This window comes from Heterocephalus glaber, unplaced genomic scaffold (assembly GCF_053883595.1).
Source record: "Heterocephalus glaber isolate CG9 unplaced genomic scaffold, H.glaber_assembly_v1.0 deba00001561, whole genome shotgun sequence".
NCBI classification, from domain to species: domain Eukaryota; kingdom Metazoa; phylum Chordata; class Mammalia; order Rodentia; family Bathyergidae; genus Heterocephalus; species Heterocephalus glaber.
Window position 1 is genome coordinate 1,276,874 of NW_028258349.1, and position 13,896 is coordinate 1,290,769.

Sequence of the window (13,896 nt, forward strand, 5' to 3'; positions counted from 1 at the left end):
CCAAAAAAACCCAAAAACCCAAATCTGCTATTCCTACTATATTGCTCTTACCTACTACTCCAGTAACTTTGTCATAGGAAAAAAAGCAGATTAATCTGACTGAAAGCAACTTGATGTTAATGAATTTACCCCAAGTCTAGTAATAATCATTTACTTCCCCACATATTTAAAACTCTCATTATGGTTGACAAGTATACTACATTACTTCTAGAATCAAGTGTTGCCAATTACAGAAAAAAAGTGGGTATGGGATAGGCTAGAGAGATGAATCGATTTAAAATATTCAAATCACTCGAACAAGCCAGGTTTCATCCCTGGAATGTTTATACTGACAGAAAAATACCATTTAAAGACTCACTATAATTGAGAAGTATTACCTTTGCCCCACAGTCTGCTCCTTTCTGAATGCAAAATCCAATAAATCGTGGGTCTGCCACTTTTACCAATATATTGTCCACACAATAGACATGAATGCACCAAATGCCTCTTTGTTCCATATCCTCCACAATATTCTGGGCTGCAAGAGCCCGATAAAGACCCCCATTTCCATCTGGAAAATAAAACAGCCATTGGTAGCACACAAAAATTCACTGTAAGTACAACTCAAAGTCGGGTGGGGATCTCTGAAAAAACAGTTTTATACTAAGAGCCAAGAAAACTAAATATCCATAAGAAAGAATTCAAGTGTCAAAAGTTATATGACACGATTTTGAGATTTTTAAGGTTATTTAGCATAAGTATTCACAGAGCACCATTATCAATGTAGAACCAGGTAACCCTAAAGACTATTTTCTTTTCAATTAAATCCTTTTAAATAATTTAGCCTACAATACATACATTGAGCAAAATAAAATTCTTTATGAGGCAATAATTTTTCATAAGATTTCAAGTTTTATTAAAATTTCTATGACTCAAAATAGCTCTCTACTTATAGTCCTGACTGACCATTTCACCCATCTCAGAAATAAAAATACATGATCATTTTATACCCAACCTCTTCTTAAGGCACAAGTTTGATATGAAGGTCTATGGTGATTTAAACTAAATATAAGTAAAAGCGTCTTCCCATCTACTTTTTGTGTTGTTTTAATGTAACTCTCCCATCAACAACCTTGGCCATTGCTTACATGATGACAAAAAATTAGGCAATTTCCTAAAATAAAACTAAGAATAATAAACTTCCATTAATTAAAAAGAATTAAGTTTTTTTAAAAAAAGGAATTAAGAGGAATAAAAGCCTACACCTGAAGAGCATTTGTATTCTCTTAACTAATCAAAATGATTTCTTTGTCACTTAATGTCTCTAAACAATTATTTTAATACTACTTAAGAATATAGTCCATTTATATACTATGATTTTAGTCTCTAACTTATTAAACAGCAAATGTTTTCCAATTTTTCACTACAATAAATAATGTAGCTATCAACACTGCTGTATATATAAAATACTGGGTATTCATAAGAGTATGAATACCCTGCATGCTATTCAAATTGCTCTTTTGGGCAGACAGCCACAAAAGGTAAAAAATGTGTCCATTCCACCAATGGACAATTTTCATTTTTTTAAATAATCGTCAAGTTGCAAAAAAAAAAAAAAAAATTAAATATATTGATTTTTTAACATTCAAATCACCATTTAAAAAAAAAATTAAGACTTGATGATTTATGTTATCATTTCCAGTCAACCATTAAATAAGGATTACAAACCTGGGGCCATAGAAACTTTGTTCTTCTCTTCCAAAATAATTTTCCCATCAAAACTCATAGCAGGTAGCATTCCCTGCTGAAAAAAGATTACATTCTCTTTTTTTAAACCAAAGTACTTGTGCTTTGTGAAGAAATCCTTTGTTGCTTCCATTGTTCTGCCACTGGTCATTATATACCTTACAAGAAAAATCAGAAGATTTTTCTAAGCAATAGTACTATGCAATGTAGGGCAAAATAAAGTTTTATATATTTCCTAAGCTAAAGAAAATATTTGAGAGCACTCGCTTGTTATTTTGACATCTTTTGCCTTTTTCCTGGATAAGACACATAAACTAGCTGCAACTCAAGATTTTCTAGCATTAATTTTATCAATCTTTATGTACAAAATAAAACTTCTTAACAATATTAAACATATTTTCTGCAGCACAGAATCTATTTTCAGCTTCAGTAAACACTTATAACTCTGTGAAAGTGTATTTTAAATTTAATACTTCAATTCCAAATAAATTGGGACAAAAGATAACTGCAATACAGTCTGATTATCCTTTGTTCTCTTTATTGAAATTTGCAATGGAATCCAGGTTCTGTTACCTTACATTTGGAATCATAAAACTATAATTATATATATTATTGTCACAAAAATTCAATTTATGCTAGTATAGCAAAGGAAAAGTTTCTATCTAAAGTAACAATTGATAACTGCAGCAGTTTTGGGACTAGAACACAAATTACATATAGGTAGGTAGGGGTTTTCTTCTTTTGTGGCAACTGATCAATCCCTAGCACTCTGTTGAATGAATGAATAAAATACCTGATTCCTACTACATCAATATTTATCTAATGAATGATTCTGGGTAATTTGAACTTCTGGTTAAAAAACAACAACAAAAAAACAGGATTCAGATGACAAAAGAGATGGCTCAACTAGTCTGCATAGGGCAAGAACAAAATGAAAGGAAAGAGAAAAAAAATCCAAAATGATAGTAAAGGGCCAGGACTGTAAGGTGTTGCCCACTTAAAATACACATGTCCTTCAAAAACTCCCACAGGAATTCAATAGGGGGGAAAAAAAGCTCATAGCAGGCTGTTACTAGTGTTCAGAGGAGCTAGAAAAGCTAGGGGGGAAAAGTTGGGAAAATTACACACACACACACAAAATTCAAAGGAATCAGTGAGCTGTAGAAACAACACCTATTGGAACTAAAGACCCAGAAAAAAAGAACCTTTCAAAGGGAAATTAAAAATATACAGCTGCCTTGCCCTGAGGGTATCTACTGATCTGGGGCACCTGGAAGGGGTGGGGAATCTGCAAAAGAGAAACCAGAAGAGCTTTTGTTGGTCAATAGGACTGAAATAGTAAGACAGGGACCTGAGAGATGTCAAACCCCATAGCTGATTTTCCCCTCAAAACATACTAACATTCAAAACTGCTCTGGGAAAGTGATTAAGGAGCTAAACTATTCTTGTATTCTCTGGGGGACTAGGAGACATGTTTAACACCAAGGAAGAGGCTCTAAGAATAGAGCGCACTGGTAGAACCTGAGAACAGAAGTTTAACGCACCAAAGAAATCAATGCAGCTTTCATCCAGTGTGTGTGTGGAAGGCGCGGGGGGGGGGGGGGGGGGGGCAGGTGCCTAGATAACCTAGAACCTGATGTGAGTTTCTAAACCAGTGGTGGCAAACCTATGGCATGTGTGGCAGCAGGTACACAGAGCCCTCTCTGTTGGCACAAGAGTCAAGATGTCCCAGCATTGCTCCAGTGGCTAAGCATTGGATAACAGCACACACGGGCCATACACATGCTTGGAAAGGAGTACCAGCACCAGGTAATGACATCACAAGTAGTTTGGGCACTCGGACTCCAAAAGGTTTGCCATCACTGTTCTAGATTGATAGAGCCCACTGAGTACCCAGAGCAGTGGCTGAAATAGACCCATACCGGGTCAGGATGAAATCAGATACTAAAGGTAAGGAAAGATCCTAAATCTTTCAAAGAGGAAAAAGAAAGTGATTAGGAATCAATGCATCAGACATCTCAACAGCAATGCTGGAAATAATACAGCAATGCCTTCAAGTTCAGAAGGAAACTGATTTTTAATATGAAATTCTATACCTAGAAAAAGTATCAACCAATATGAAGTTTAGACTAATCCACTGAGTTCTAAAAGGTACTTCTTTTTTGGTACCGGGGATCGAACTCTGGTCCTCGCACTTGCGAGGCAGGTGGCAGAACCACTGAGCTAAATCCCCAGCCCTCTAAAAGGTACTTCTAAAGGTACTTGGAGATTAAAAAAAAGTGAGTACATATTGCTCATTAAGGCCATAGAGGTCATCTACCTAGTTATAATATGTATTACTGTTAGCATATAGAAAATTGTATTTTCCAACAAAATCAGTACTAACAGGAAATGGGTCTGCTTATAAATAAGTTATACATGAATTTTTAATATTATAAAACAATACATGTTCAGACACTCCAATGAAACATATCTTACCATGGAATGATGCATTTGTTGCCATAATATTTTTCAGCTAACAGTTGTAGCTTCAGGATACGCTCTGCTTGAATCTGAAAAAGTGTCTTATGGGATGGTAAACCAACATCATACAACCCCTTGGGATATGCAACTCCAAGTCTTGTCCCCTGCCCACCCGCTAGAAGGAGAACTGCTACTTTGTTCTGAGAAATCTGGAAAAGGCCTAGAAAAGAAAAGAAAAAGAAAACACTTGTGTCACAAAATCTCTCTAATTCAACAAACATACAGAGGTATGAGCAAAGACTTACCCGGTCTGCATAAAGCATAGAGAACAATGCGTCTACATACAATCGTGGATGTTATCTTGTTAATAAAAATGTTTTGTTATTAAAACAAACTTTTGTAGCCGAACCAAATACCAAAAAATGAATGACATATTTTAATAAACTAGTAAGATATTTCTTCTGGTAACATTAAGAGGCAAGAACCAAGAGATGTTATAAAGGTTTTGCAAGAACTTGATTACTTATTAGATGCCATAAATTAAGAAAAAGATAGAATAAGATAGATGATTCCAAGGTTTCAGGATGAATGACGATGCTATTACTTTGTTAATATATCTACCCATAAGAAATAAGCAATAAGCATATGACTATACTAGGCAAACTACATATCCTATAAATGTAGAAAATATAAACTTTCAGTTAGGAAACCAGTATGGTATAGTGGTTAAGAACCCAGCCTCTGAAGTCAGAACACCTGGTCTGAAACGCAATCAAATAAGCTTACAAAGTAAGTCAAAATAAAATCTCCTTAGGAGATTCTGTACAATGTAGTGAATGTTGTGTGTCTTGATTGGGGTTGAGTTATATCGCTGTACACATATTTTAAAACAAAACTATGTATTTCATTGCATGTAATTATACATTAATAAAATTTAGGCTGGTGGTGTAGCTCAGCAATAGAGTGCCTTCCTTGGCATATTCAAGACTCTAAGTTCAATCCCTAGCACTGCCAAAAAATAAATGAATAAATAAAATTTGTAAATTAAAAAAGAAATGAGCCATCTACAGCACTTCAGAAAGAATAATGTGAGACTTAAAAGCCTTTTCTTTACTGATTTAGTTTTTCTGTCTGGAGCCGGTCATTTTTCATCAGTTGAACAGTCACAAGTAAGTAGTAACCAAAAATAACGCTTGAAAATATGTTATTTTCTGAACCAAAATAACTTCAAGATAGGTTCGAGACTCCAATGCAAACAAAACTAGAAAGGCTATTTAAATTCAGACACTCTCAGTTGGTCTAAAAATATAACACCAAAATCTTGCAATATTCCATCTGTAAGATCCATCCAATCACTAAGAAGTGGACTGTCTCAGCACCAAAGGTTTGTGAGGAACAGGCTACTGGGAAACTGGGTCTCTGCCAAACAAGAAAGATTTAAAATGTCAGGTGAGGAAAAAGCAATGGTTGGTGATTTTCCTTCTAGTTTTCTGAACTTCATACTTTCATTAAAATTCTTAGAAATTCTGTCAATGAGGTGGCAGTGGTGGCCGCTTTCAATTACAGTCAGTGCTACATATCCACAGATTCACATTTATGTATTCAATCAACTATGGATCAAAAATACTCAAAATTAAAAAACTGTGTTTGTACTAAACTTATACAGACTATTTTTTTCTTGTCACTCTCTAAACAATATTGTATAACAGCTACTTACATATCATGTACATTGTTAGATATTAAAAGAATTTAGAAATGATCTACAGTATGTGTTGTGATGAAAATATTATGTCATTTTATATAAGGAACATAAGCATTTTGGTATCCAGTGGGGATCTTTGAATAAAACCCCCACAAATACTGAGGGATAACTGTATTATTATTATTATTATTTTTAAATCCTTACATGATGTGGGTTTATCTTTTTTTTTTCCATTACGTTTATTGGTACATTTTAGGCATACAATATAGTGACATTCATCATTGGGATCTTGTACCTTTACATGATGTATCTTGGTTTTTACTTTTTCCCCTTCCCCTGCCCTCCCTTCACCCCCTCCACCCCCTCCACCCCTCCCCACTTACAAAGACTTTGTTTCCATTTTTTTCCTTTTCTCATATTTTTTCTTTTCCCTTCTTTCCTTTCCCCTACCCCTCCCACTTCCCTGAAATTAAAAGTGTAAATGTGGGTTTATCTATTTACCAACTTTGGGCCAGGGATTTAACTCAATGGTTCCGCCACCTGCCTCACAAACACAAGGTCCCGAGTTCAATCCCCAGTACCAAAAAAAAATTTTTTTTAAATATATATATATTTACCAACTTTGCATTATATATTTTTTTACATATTAAGCTTGCTTAAATATACTAGTACAATGAGAACGTAAATATTAAATCTATTACAATATTAGAGCTGTCCCCAGTCCTGATTCTATAATTTTTCTCCACTAGTACACACTATAGTCCAAAGTTATCAATCACCAACTATTCTAGGTATTCTTTCAACTGAAAAAATTTAAAAACACATTCTATATATCCATAATTTTCATCTTTAATTTGAAACTAGGACTTAATTTTATCTTTCCATCTTGCATAGAGTAAGAATTGTGCTATTTATTATCTCCACAGCATTTAATTATACCTTATCAGTGTGTGAAAATAAGAAAATGAAATAATTTGAGAACCCAAAGTAGGTATAATTTTCTCCATTTTAGAGAAATAGACTAGTAAATGTGAATTACGATTAGATTCTGACTCCAGGGTTATTAACTACATAATACACTGCCTCCAGCAATCTCAGACAAATATTTGTCTAACACATCTATTATAGCACCATAATTTTTAGATGTGTAAACTTCCCTCCTAATTCTTTGTTGCTCTTTCTTCCCTTTACCACCAAATTTGTGAGAGGCTACACTGCCTTTCACATTACACCCCACCCAGAAAAGGTGTTGAAGAGGGGAAAGCCAACATTCTCCAAAACTTGCCACACATTTGTATTTTGTTTTGTTTTGCAGTGTTGGGAATCAAACTCAAGGCCTCACACCTGCTGGGCAAGTCGTCTACCGCTGAGCACTGAGCTATGTCCCCAGCCCTAAACACTAGAACTTTTAACAGCATTCTGGGTGTAAGTTTACCTTAAACATACCCCAAAACCACCATGCAACAAAACCTGACTGATATGAAGGAATTTGAAGTAAGCAAGGAATTACATAAGGCAAATTTAAAACCTATTTTACAGGTGGTTATTCCCTTAGTTATCAGAAGCTATGATTTTTAGGGAATAAATTTAAGGGTGCTATCTTTGACCTATAAAATATTATTTCAAAATGTAACTCCATTTGTTTCACAATACACAACTGTTCAAAATTTTAAAAATTATGTGTTTAATGCATACAAATTATATATGTATTTAGTGCATACATAATATTTGCTATAATTACATTGTTAAATGCCAAGCAGATCTGAAACAACATCCTATAATCAAACAAGATAAAAGTTCAAAAACAGTCTCATGTCTGTTCAGGTCAGGTTTTACTGCACAACAGATTTTGCATTATTTTACACTTGCAGATACAGAACTGCAGTCTATCTAGACATCAAGATACCATCAAAGGTGCTGAAATATTTCAGAATTTTTTTCAAAGTTTCAGTTACACATTTTTAGACACAGAGGCTTTTGTTCTTTTTGTGCTATACAATTTCCTCATATGGCACATGTGCTTTAAATTGTTTTACCATTAAGGGGGCATTTGCCTTCCTTCTTTCACTCTATTCAGTCCAAAGGAGTTACTTTACCTGAAAAAGGTAAAAGTGATGCCCGACAGTCATCTCCCTGCTTCTGCACTGGCTCACTTGATGCTGCCCAGCATCAACTCAGTGCTTTCCACAAGTTCTTACCGGTTATCAAAATATCCCCTACATAAATTTTTCTCTTCCTTGGATCAGAGTTCCCTAAATTACTGCTTCATTCAAATTTCCCAGCTTTTTCAGTTTTGAAGTTTTGCTAAAGAGCAGCTCACCATGGCCTCATTTCTTTTCCTGTCTCATACAGAACATTAATAATACATAATAATCCATAAAGTTTCATAATGAGGTGGGAACAGCTTTGGAAAATAGCGCACAAGTAAGTAACATCTTTTTGTCTCCTAATCCTATTTGCTATACTTTCTTTAATTTTCCTTACTGAAACTTCTGATAACCAATCTGGTCACCACTTCTTGTAAGTGGCAATGGGATTATGCTTGCCAGCTCTACATTTCCAGGTAGATATATGTTTACATCTCATCTCCATCTAACCACAACTACTATAAATGAGTTACAATATAATCCATTTACCTTTGTGATAAAAATGTTTCTGCCTTACCTTCTTCCTGCTTATGCATTTCACTTATGAGCAAGAAAAAAAAAACAAGAGGAAAGAGAGCAGGCCAGTGGCAATTCAGAAATGAATGCAGCTACAGCTGTTGTCCACAGTATTAAATTGTGTGTACACTGGCTTATTGTTCACTTTAGCTGTGTTACTACAATGAAGTGCATGTTTATTTTTGATGAGTCAGATCAGGCTGTCTTATAATGACAGATAAAATATGTCTTGAAATTAAGTGGACCAATAACATTCAGTAAATTTTTTGGTAATATTATTTTAAACTTTATGTGTCGTAACATAAGGTTCATAATGGAAGCACGGCACCTACCTGAAAAATGTTAACTGATTATAAATATACCTAGCTCACATGACAACTAGGAAATTATGAGTTTCTCCTATACCAAAGCTTCTGCAGAAATATGAAAAAGCCTATGAAGTACACCATCATATCATCCTTTCCATCTCTCCATTTTAGGACAGAAGAGTCAATAACTTTGCTACATTAGAGACCTTAACATAGATCAAATCAGAGGTTAAAAAACAAATTCAAGCCCAAGTAAGAAGACCTTTGGCTGGACTTTCCAGGGACATTGTCTTGTAGGCCTAAGAGAATCTTAGCACTTTTCCTGGTAACATTTCCAAAACAAAAACAAAAAGAAGCATTTACAGTGGCCTGTGAGAGGTCAAATGCTTCCTGGATAACTTCCTGCTTGGACTAGTTCCTCTTGTACACTTTAACTTGGACTTGTGCCCAAAACAAGGAAGGGAGCTGCTTCTGAGGCAGAGCATTGCCAGAACTTTCATTTAAATTGTCAGCACTCCAGGACAGTGGTGCGGAGATAAAGGAAAGCTATCCAAAAAGGCCAGAGAAAATATTTTAAGTCTTTCATTTTTAATCACATGCTAAAGATGAAACTGTTTCCCCTAAATGGTAAGCACAAAAAGAAGAAACAGAAATCTCTATTTGAAGCCATTTTAGATATGAAAGGATTATAAATGTTATTGGGCATAGTAATAGCATTGTGATTATTTTTAAGAAGGCCATATGTCTAGAGAAACAAACTAAACTGTAAAAGGATAAAAATAATGTTTGGGGTTTGCTTTAAAATGTTGCACAAAAGAGAAAAGAGAAAGGAGTAATTTAGTATTTTCCAATCTAAAATAAGCATGTATTAATCTTAAAACACAGAATTAATAGGAAAATGTCTGATAGGCAAAAAATAAAAGGGTAATATTGAACAGTAATTAGTGTTTATAGCATAAATTAGAATAGTACTTTGTATTCAAATATGAATGTATTTGTTTTAATAAAGAATGGGGGTTTTATTAAGCAATATTTCCCAATGTATCTTTACTAAAATGACATTCTTGCCAAAGCTTCTAATTATTTCTTTCAAACTTTGTAAAATATAGGTTTTCCAGGTGTTTCTCTACATTCTACTGTTTATACTTGGCCAGACAACTTCAAAAATAACTTAAAGCAAGGTCTCTCTTCAACAAGGAGCTCACTTATGCATTTGTCCTTCAGAAACAGAATTTTCTACCTTACATTTAAAATGTTCATCTTCATCTCAACAACCACCAGACATTTTGAAATTACTGCATGCTTTTATTTCCCCTATCCTGAAAATAAATGTCCTTGTTACAATTAACAGGATCCTCTCACTATCTGAAATATAGTGGCATAATCTTTACAACAGTAATCTCTTCCTTTTGATAATTCACTGAAATTCTTATTAGAAATTTGCAAACACAAGGTAGTTTCTGGCTAAGTGAAAAAGATATTACGTCTGTTAAAAAATCTCTTCCTCCACCCCTACAAATAAATATTGTTCCCTTCAAACCAACAGAGAAGGAAGTTTGCTTTGCACCTTCTTATGTTATACTTGGTTCTAACAGTTCTGGATTATAGTTTAATTGAAAAGTCACAAATGTAGAGTGGTTCCACAGATTCTAACAAAAAGATTATAAAGAAGATAAAAATCATAGGCAGTCTTGACTATTGCTTTTGGTCATTATACAAGGTAAAAGTTTTGATTTTCCATAAGAATTAATACTGGGTTTTTGTTTTTGTGGTTTTTGCTGTTGTTTTGTTTTGCTTTTTTCAAACAGGGTCTATGTTGTTCAGGATGAACTTGAACTCACTGCAATTCTCCTGCCTTCTGAGCTACCTTCTGAGTGCTAAGATTACAGGTATGAGCCACCACGCCCGGCTAAGAGTTAATACTTAAACCAAAATAAATCTCTCCTCCTTTAAAAGAGAGTGAGTTAGTACTAAGACTCTATCCTCTTCAAATTCCATGGAGAAATATAGGTAGCTAGGATATTAAGAGAGTAAGAAGAGGCCTATATGGTTTTTGGTTTAGAGTAGGATCCTTTCTAAACCCAGGGAAGTGGGGAAGGATTAGTGAATCTGAAGTTTAGCAAGTCATGGTATCACCAAAATTCTCCACTCATAAGGATTCATCTGTAAGTCATACTTTAGTGTCTGAACCCTAATCTATGTAAGAAGGAAATTTAACCATAAACAAGCATTTTACATCTGAAAAATCTTTTTTTTTTTTTTCCCCTTGTGCTGGAGTTGAACCCAGGGGCTCAAACATGCCAGGCATGCATGCGCTCTACCTACGAGATATATTCCCAGTTCTCTGAAAGGCACCTTCTTGAGGAACATCCAATTATTTTCAAACTGCTTTGTAACCTTCAAACCCTTTTAAATAAAACTTCACATAATGATCAAGTACATAGGTTAGAAAAAGAGAGCTATTCTTCCAGCTCGGAGACAGGGGTTAGAGACCTACCTAGTAAACATCTGCTTCCCTCCCTCTATGAGACCGCTCTCCTAGCAGTGAAACCCCTATGCCTCTTTGGAACACAGTTTGAAAATCAGTAATTTGTGAGCCTAGAGAAAAAGAGAGGTATTAGAAGGTTAATAATGCCAGTCATCTTTTTTCTTAGGAGTGAGAGGTGTGATGTCCAAGAGTAGAAAACAAAACAAAAATAGCCATGGTATGGTACAAATACAGATGTAACATTGTATCTGTAACATTATTTCACAACTATAAAAGTAAATATGTAGTGTATATAATCAAGTATCAAGTAGTAATGTGAGCAAAAACCCAAACAAACAAATGAAAAAACTGTTTGGATTAGGTCCTAGGCTATTTCTGTTATTTTGATATTAGTTTCTGGAGTAATCTCTCTTTTAAAAAGGACAGAAAATTTTGAGTCCAGACTGCTCATTCACAGTTGAGGATATGAGGCTGGGATTTGACAAGGAACATGTAGAAACACTCAAGGCCCTTGGCTACCATATTTAGTCAACCTTTTACTTACAGAGTAGTAAATTATATAAACCCTATCTCTCAATTCCACCAATAAGCCACAATTGAGCTATTCCGCCATAGTCCAAAGCACAAATTAGTGCAGTTCTGAGGACAGAGTCTATCATATCCTTTAGAATAAACAGTTTTGAGTCACTTTAATAAACATTACTAATCAACTTACAACTCCAAAACTCATTCTAAGTGCAACCTGAAATACATAGACAAGTAAGACAAAGGTTTTCTTCAAGAGTTTACAGTAAAGTGAGGAAAACAAATACAAACAATGAAATAAGGCAGAATGAAATATAAGTATAAACAACTAATTCCAATTTGTGCTGGACATGGTGGCGCATGCCCGTAATCCCAGCACTAGGAAGGCTGAGGCAGGAGAATCATCTCAGGTTTCAGGCCAGCCTGGGCTACATAATTAGTTCAAGGCTGGACTACAAAGCAACATCTTGTCTCAAAAAAAAAATGAAAAAATTAAAAAAACATATATTTTTATTTTTATATATATATATATATACATATATATATATATATATATATATATATATATACACACACATATTAACCCCAACTTGGAACACTGAAGAAAACATCATGAGCAAATAACAAGTGAATAGGTGTGGTGAACCATAAACAGTAAGTGTAAATTCCCCAAGGGATAAAGCCATAACAAAGAAATCTAAGAGATGAACTTTAGAAGGTGACCCAATGAAGTAGAGAAAGGGTGAAGGCCAGACGAGCTAAGGTGAAACATGAGCAGGGAAGGAAAGGCCTAAACCAGTGTGTAGGGAAAGGTGAATTATTCGGTTCAGCTCAAATGAAATGATTTGGTGGTGCGGCAGCAGGAACGGGGGGAAACATGAAAGGAAACAAGACTGGAAATACAGGCTAGGGCCAGGCTGAGGCAGGTTTTCAGAAGAAGCCAGCTACAATTGAAACATTTAACTTGTGTTTGGCAATTTCAGGAAAACCAATCCAGAAATATAGAAATTGAGGAGGAAAAGAGGTAAATTAAGACCAAAATGAGAAAAGCTTTGACTCAGGCATCAGAAATGAAAACAGATGTAAGGGCCAGCCATAGGAGACAATTGCAAGACAATCTGTCACTCTGGTGGGTCACCTGGTTTAGGTAGCACGAGAATCAAAATACTTTTTACATGATCAGGCTACTTTAAATACACTTTGTAACAAATAGTCACACATTCAGTACCTTCACTTTCCCAGGCCTGGAGCTGATCTTGGTCCCTAGTGGCACTGCCCAACACCTCTCGAGGGACAGGTTTCATTCGTGCATCTACTTTCTCTTGGTGAGAAGACTGGTTAAATCCTTCAATAGCCTTTCGGAAAAAGAAATTCAGCTCCTCAAAGTTCATGACCTGGAGCTCCGCATAAAGGTCTACTTGTTGTGCTTCTTCCAGTTCATTCCAGAACTGCAGCACATGTTCTTGCCCAGCTTTGGACAATCTGAGTTTGAGGTCATTAACATTCATAGTGCTCTGGTGGCCAATCTTTGTGAAAGCAGGAGTGTGATTTTTGCACCTGTGAACCTAAAAGAGAAAAGGAATTAGTATCAGGCCAAAGTTGAACCTTCAAAACTGAAGGAGTTTTCTTACTAAATTAAGTACAGTTATGAATCACATAACAACATTTTGGTCGACAACAGACTTCGTGTATGACAGTGGTCCCTTAAGATTGTATTGCCTACTGATAGCATAGCCATCATAATTTATATAGGTAGACTCTGTGATGTTTCCAAGTGATGAAACAGCCAAATAACAGATTTCTCTGAATGGATCCCTACCCTTAAGCTATGTATGACTACACTGAAAAAACTGATGTTAAGAAATTAAATTATAATGCTGGGCATGGTGGTGCACACCTATAATCCTGGCACTCGGGAGGCTGAGGCAGGAGGATCATCTCGAGTTTGAGGCCAGCCTGAGCTACAAAGTGAGATCAAAGTCAGCCTGAATTACAGAGTGAGGCTCTCTCAGAAAAAAGAAA

The 13,896-nt window shown here is 35.2% G+C and overlaps 1 protein-coding gene across 8 annotated transcripts in view; it reads right to left on the bottom strand.

The window, feature by feature from the left end:
- Uap1 (UDP-N-acetylglucosamine pyrophosphorylase 1) overlaps positions 1 to 13,896 on the bottom strand; it is a 35,901-nt gene that overhangs the window by 15,238 nt on the left and 6,767 nt on the right. For all 8 annotated transcript variants that reach the window (XR_002389450.2, XR_002389449.2, XM_087191163.1 and 5 more), the window contains exons 2-5: positions 13,103 to 13,439; positions 4,204 to 4,408; positions 1,708 to 1,883; positions 378 to 550 (exon numbers count right to left, since the gene is read on the bottom strand). Coding sequence is in view for 6 of the 8 variants with exons in the window: in XM_087191163.1 (XP_087047289.1) it covers positions 378 to 550; positions 1,708 to 1,883; positions 4,204 to 4,408; positions 13,103 to 13,382 (834 nt within the window). In the remaining 2 variants the exon portion in view is untranslated. The remainder of the gene's footprint in view (positions 1 to 377; positions 551 to 1,707; positions 1,884 to 4,203; positions 4,409 to 13,102; positions 13,440 to 13,896) is intronic.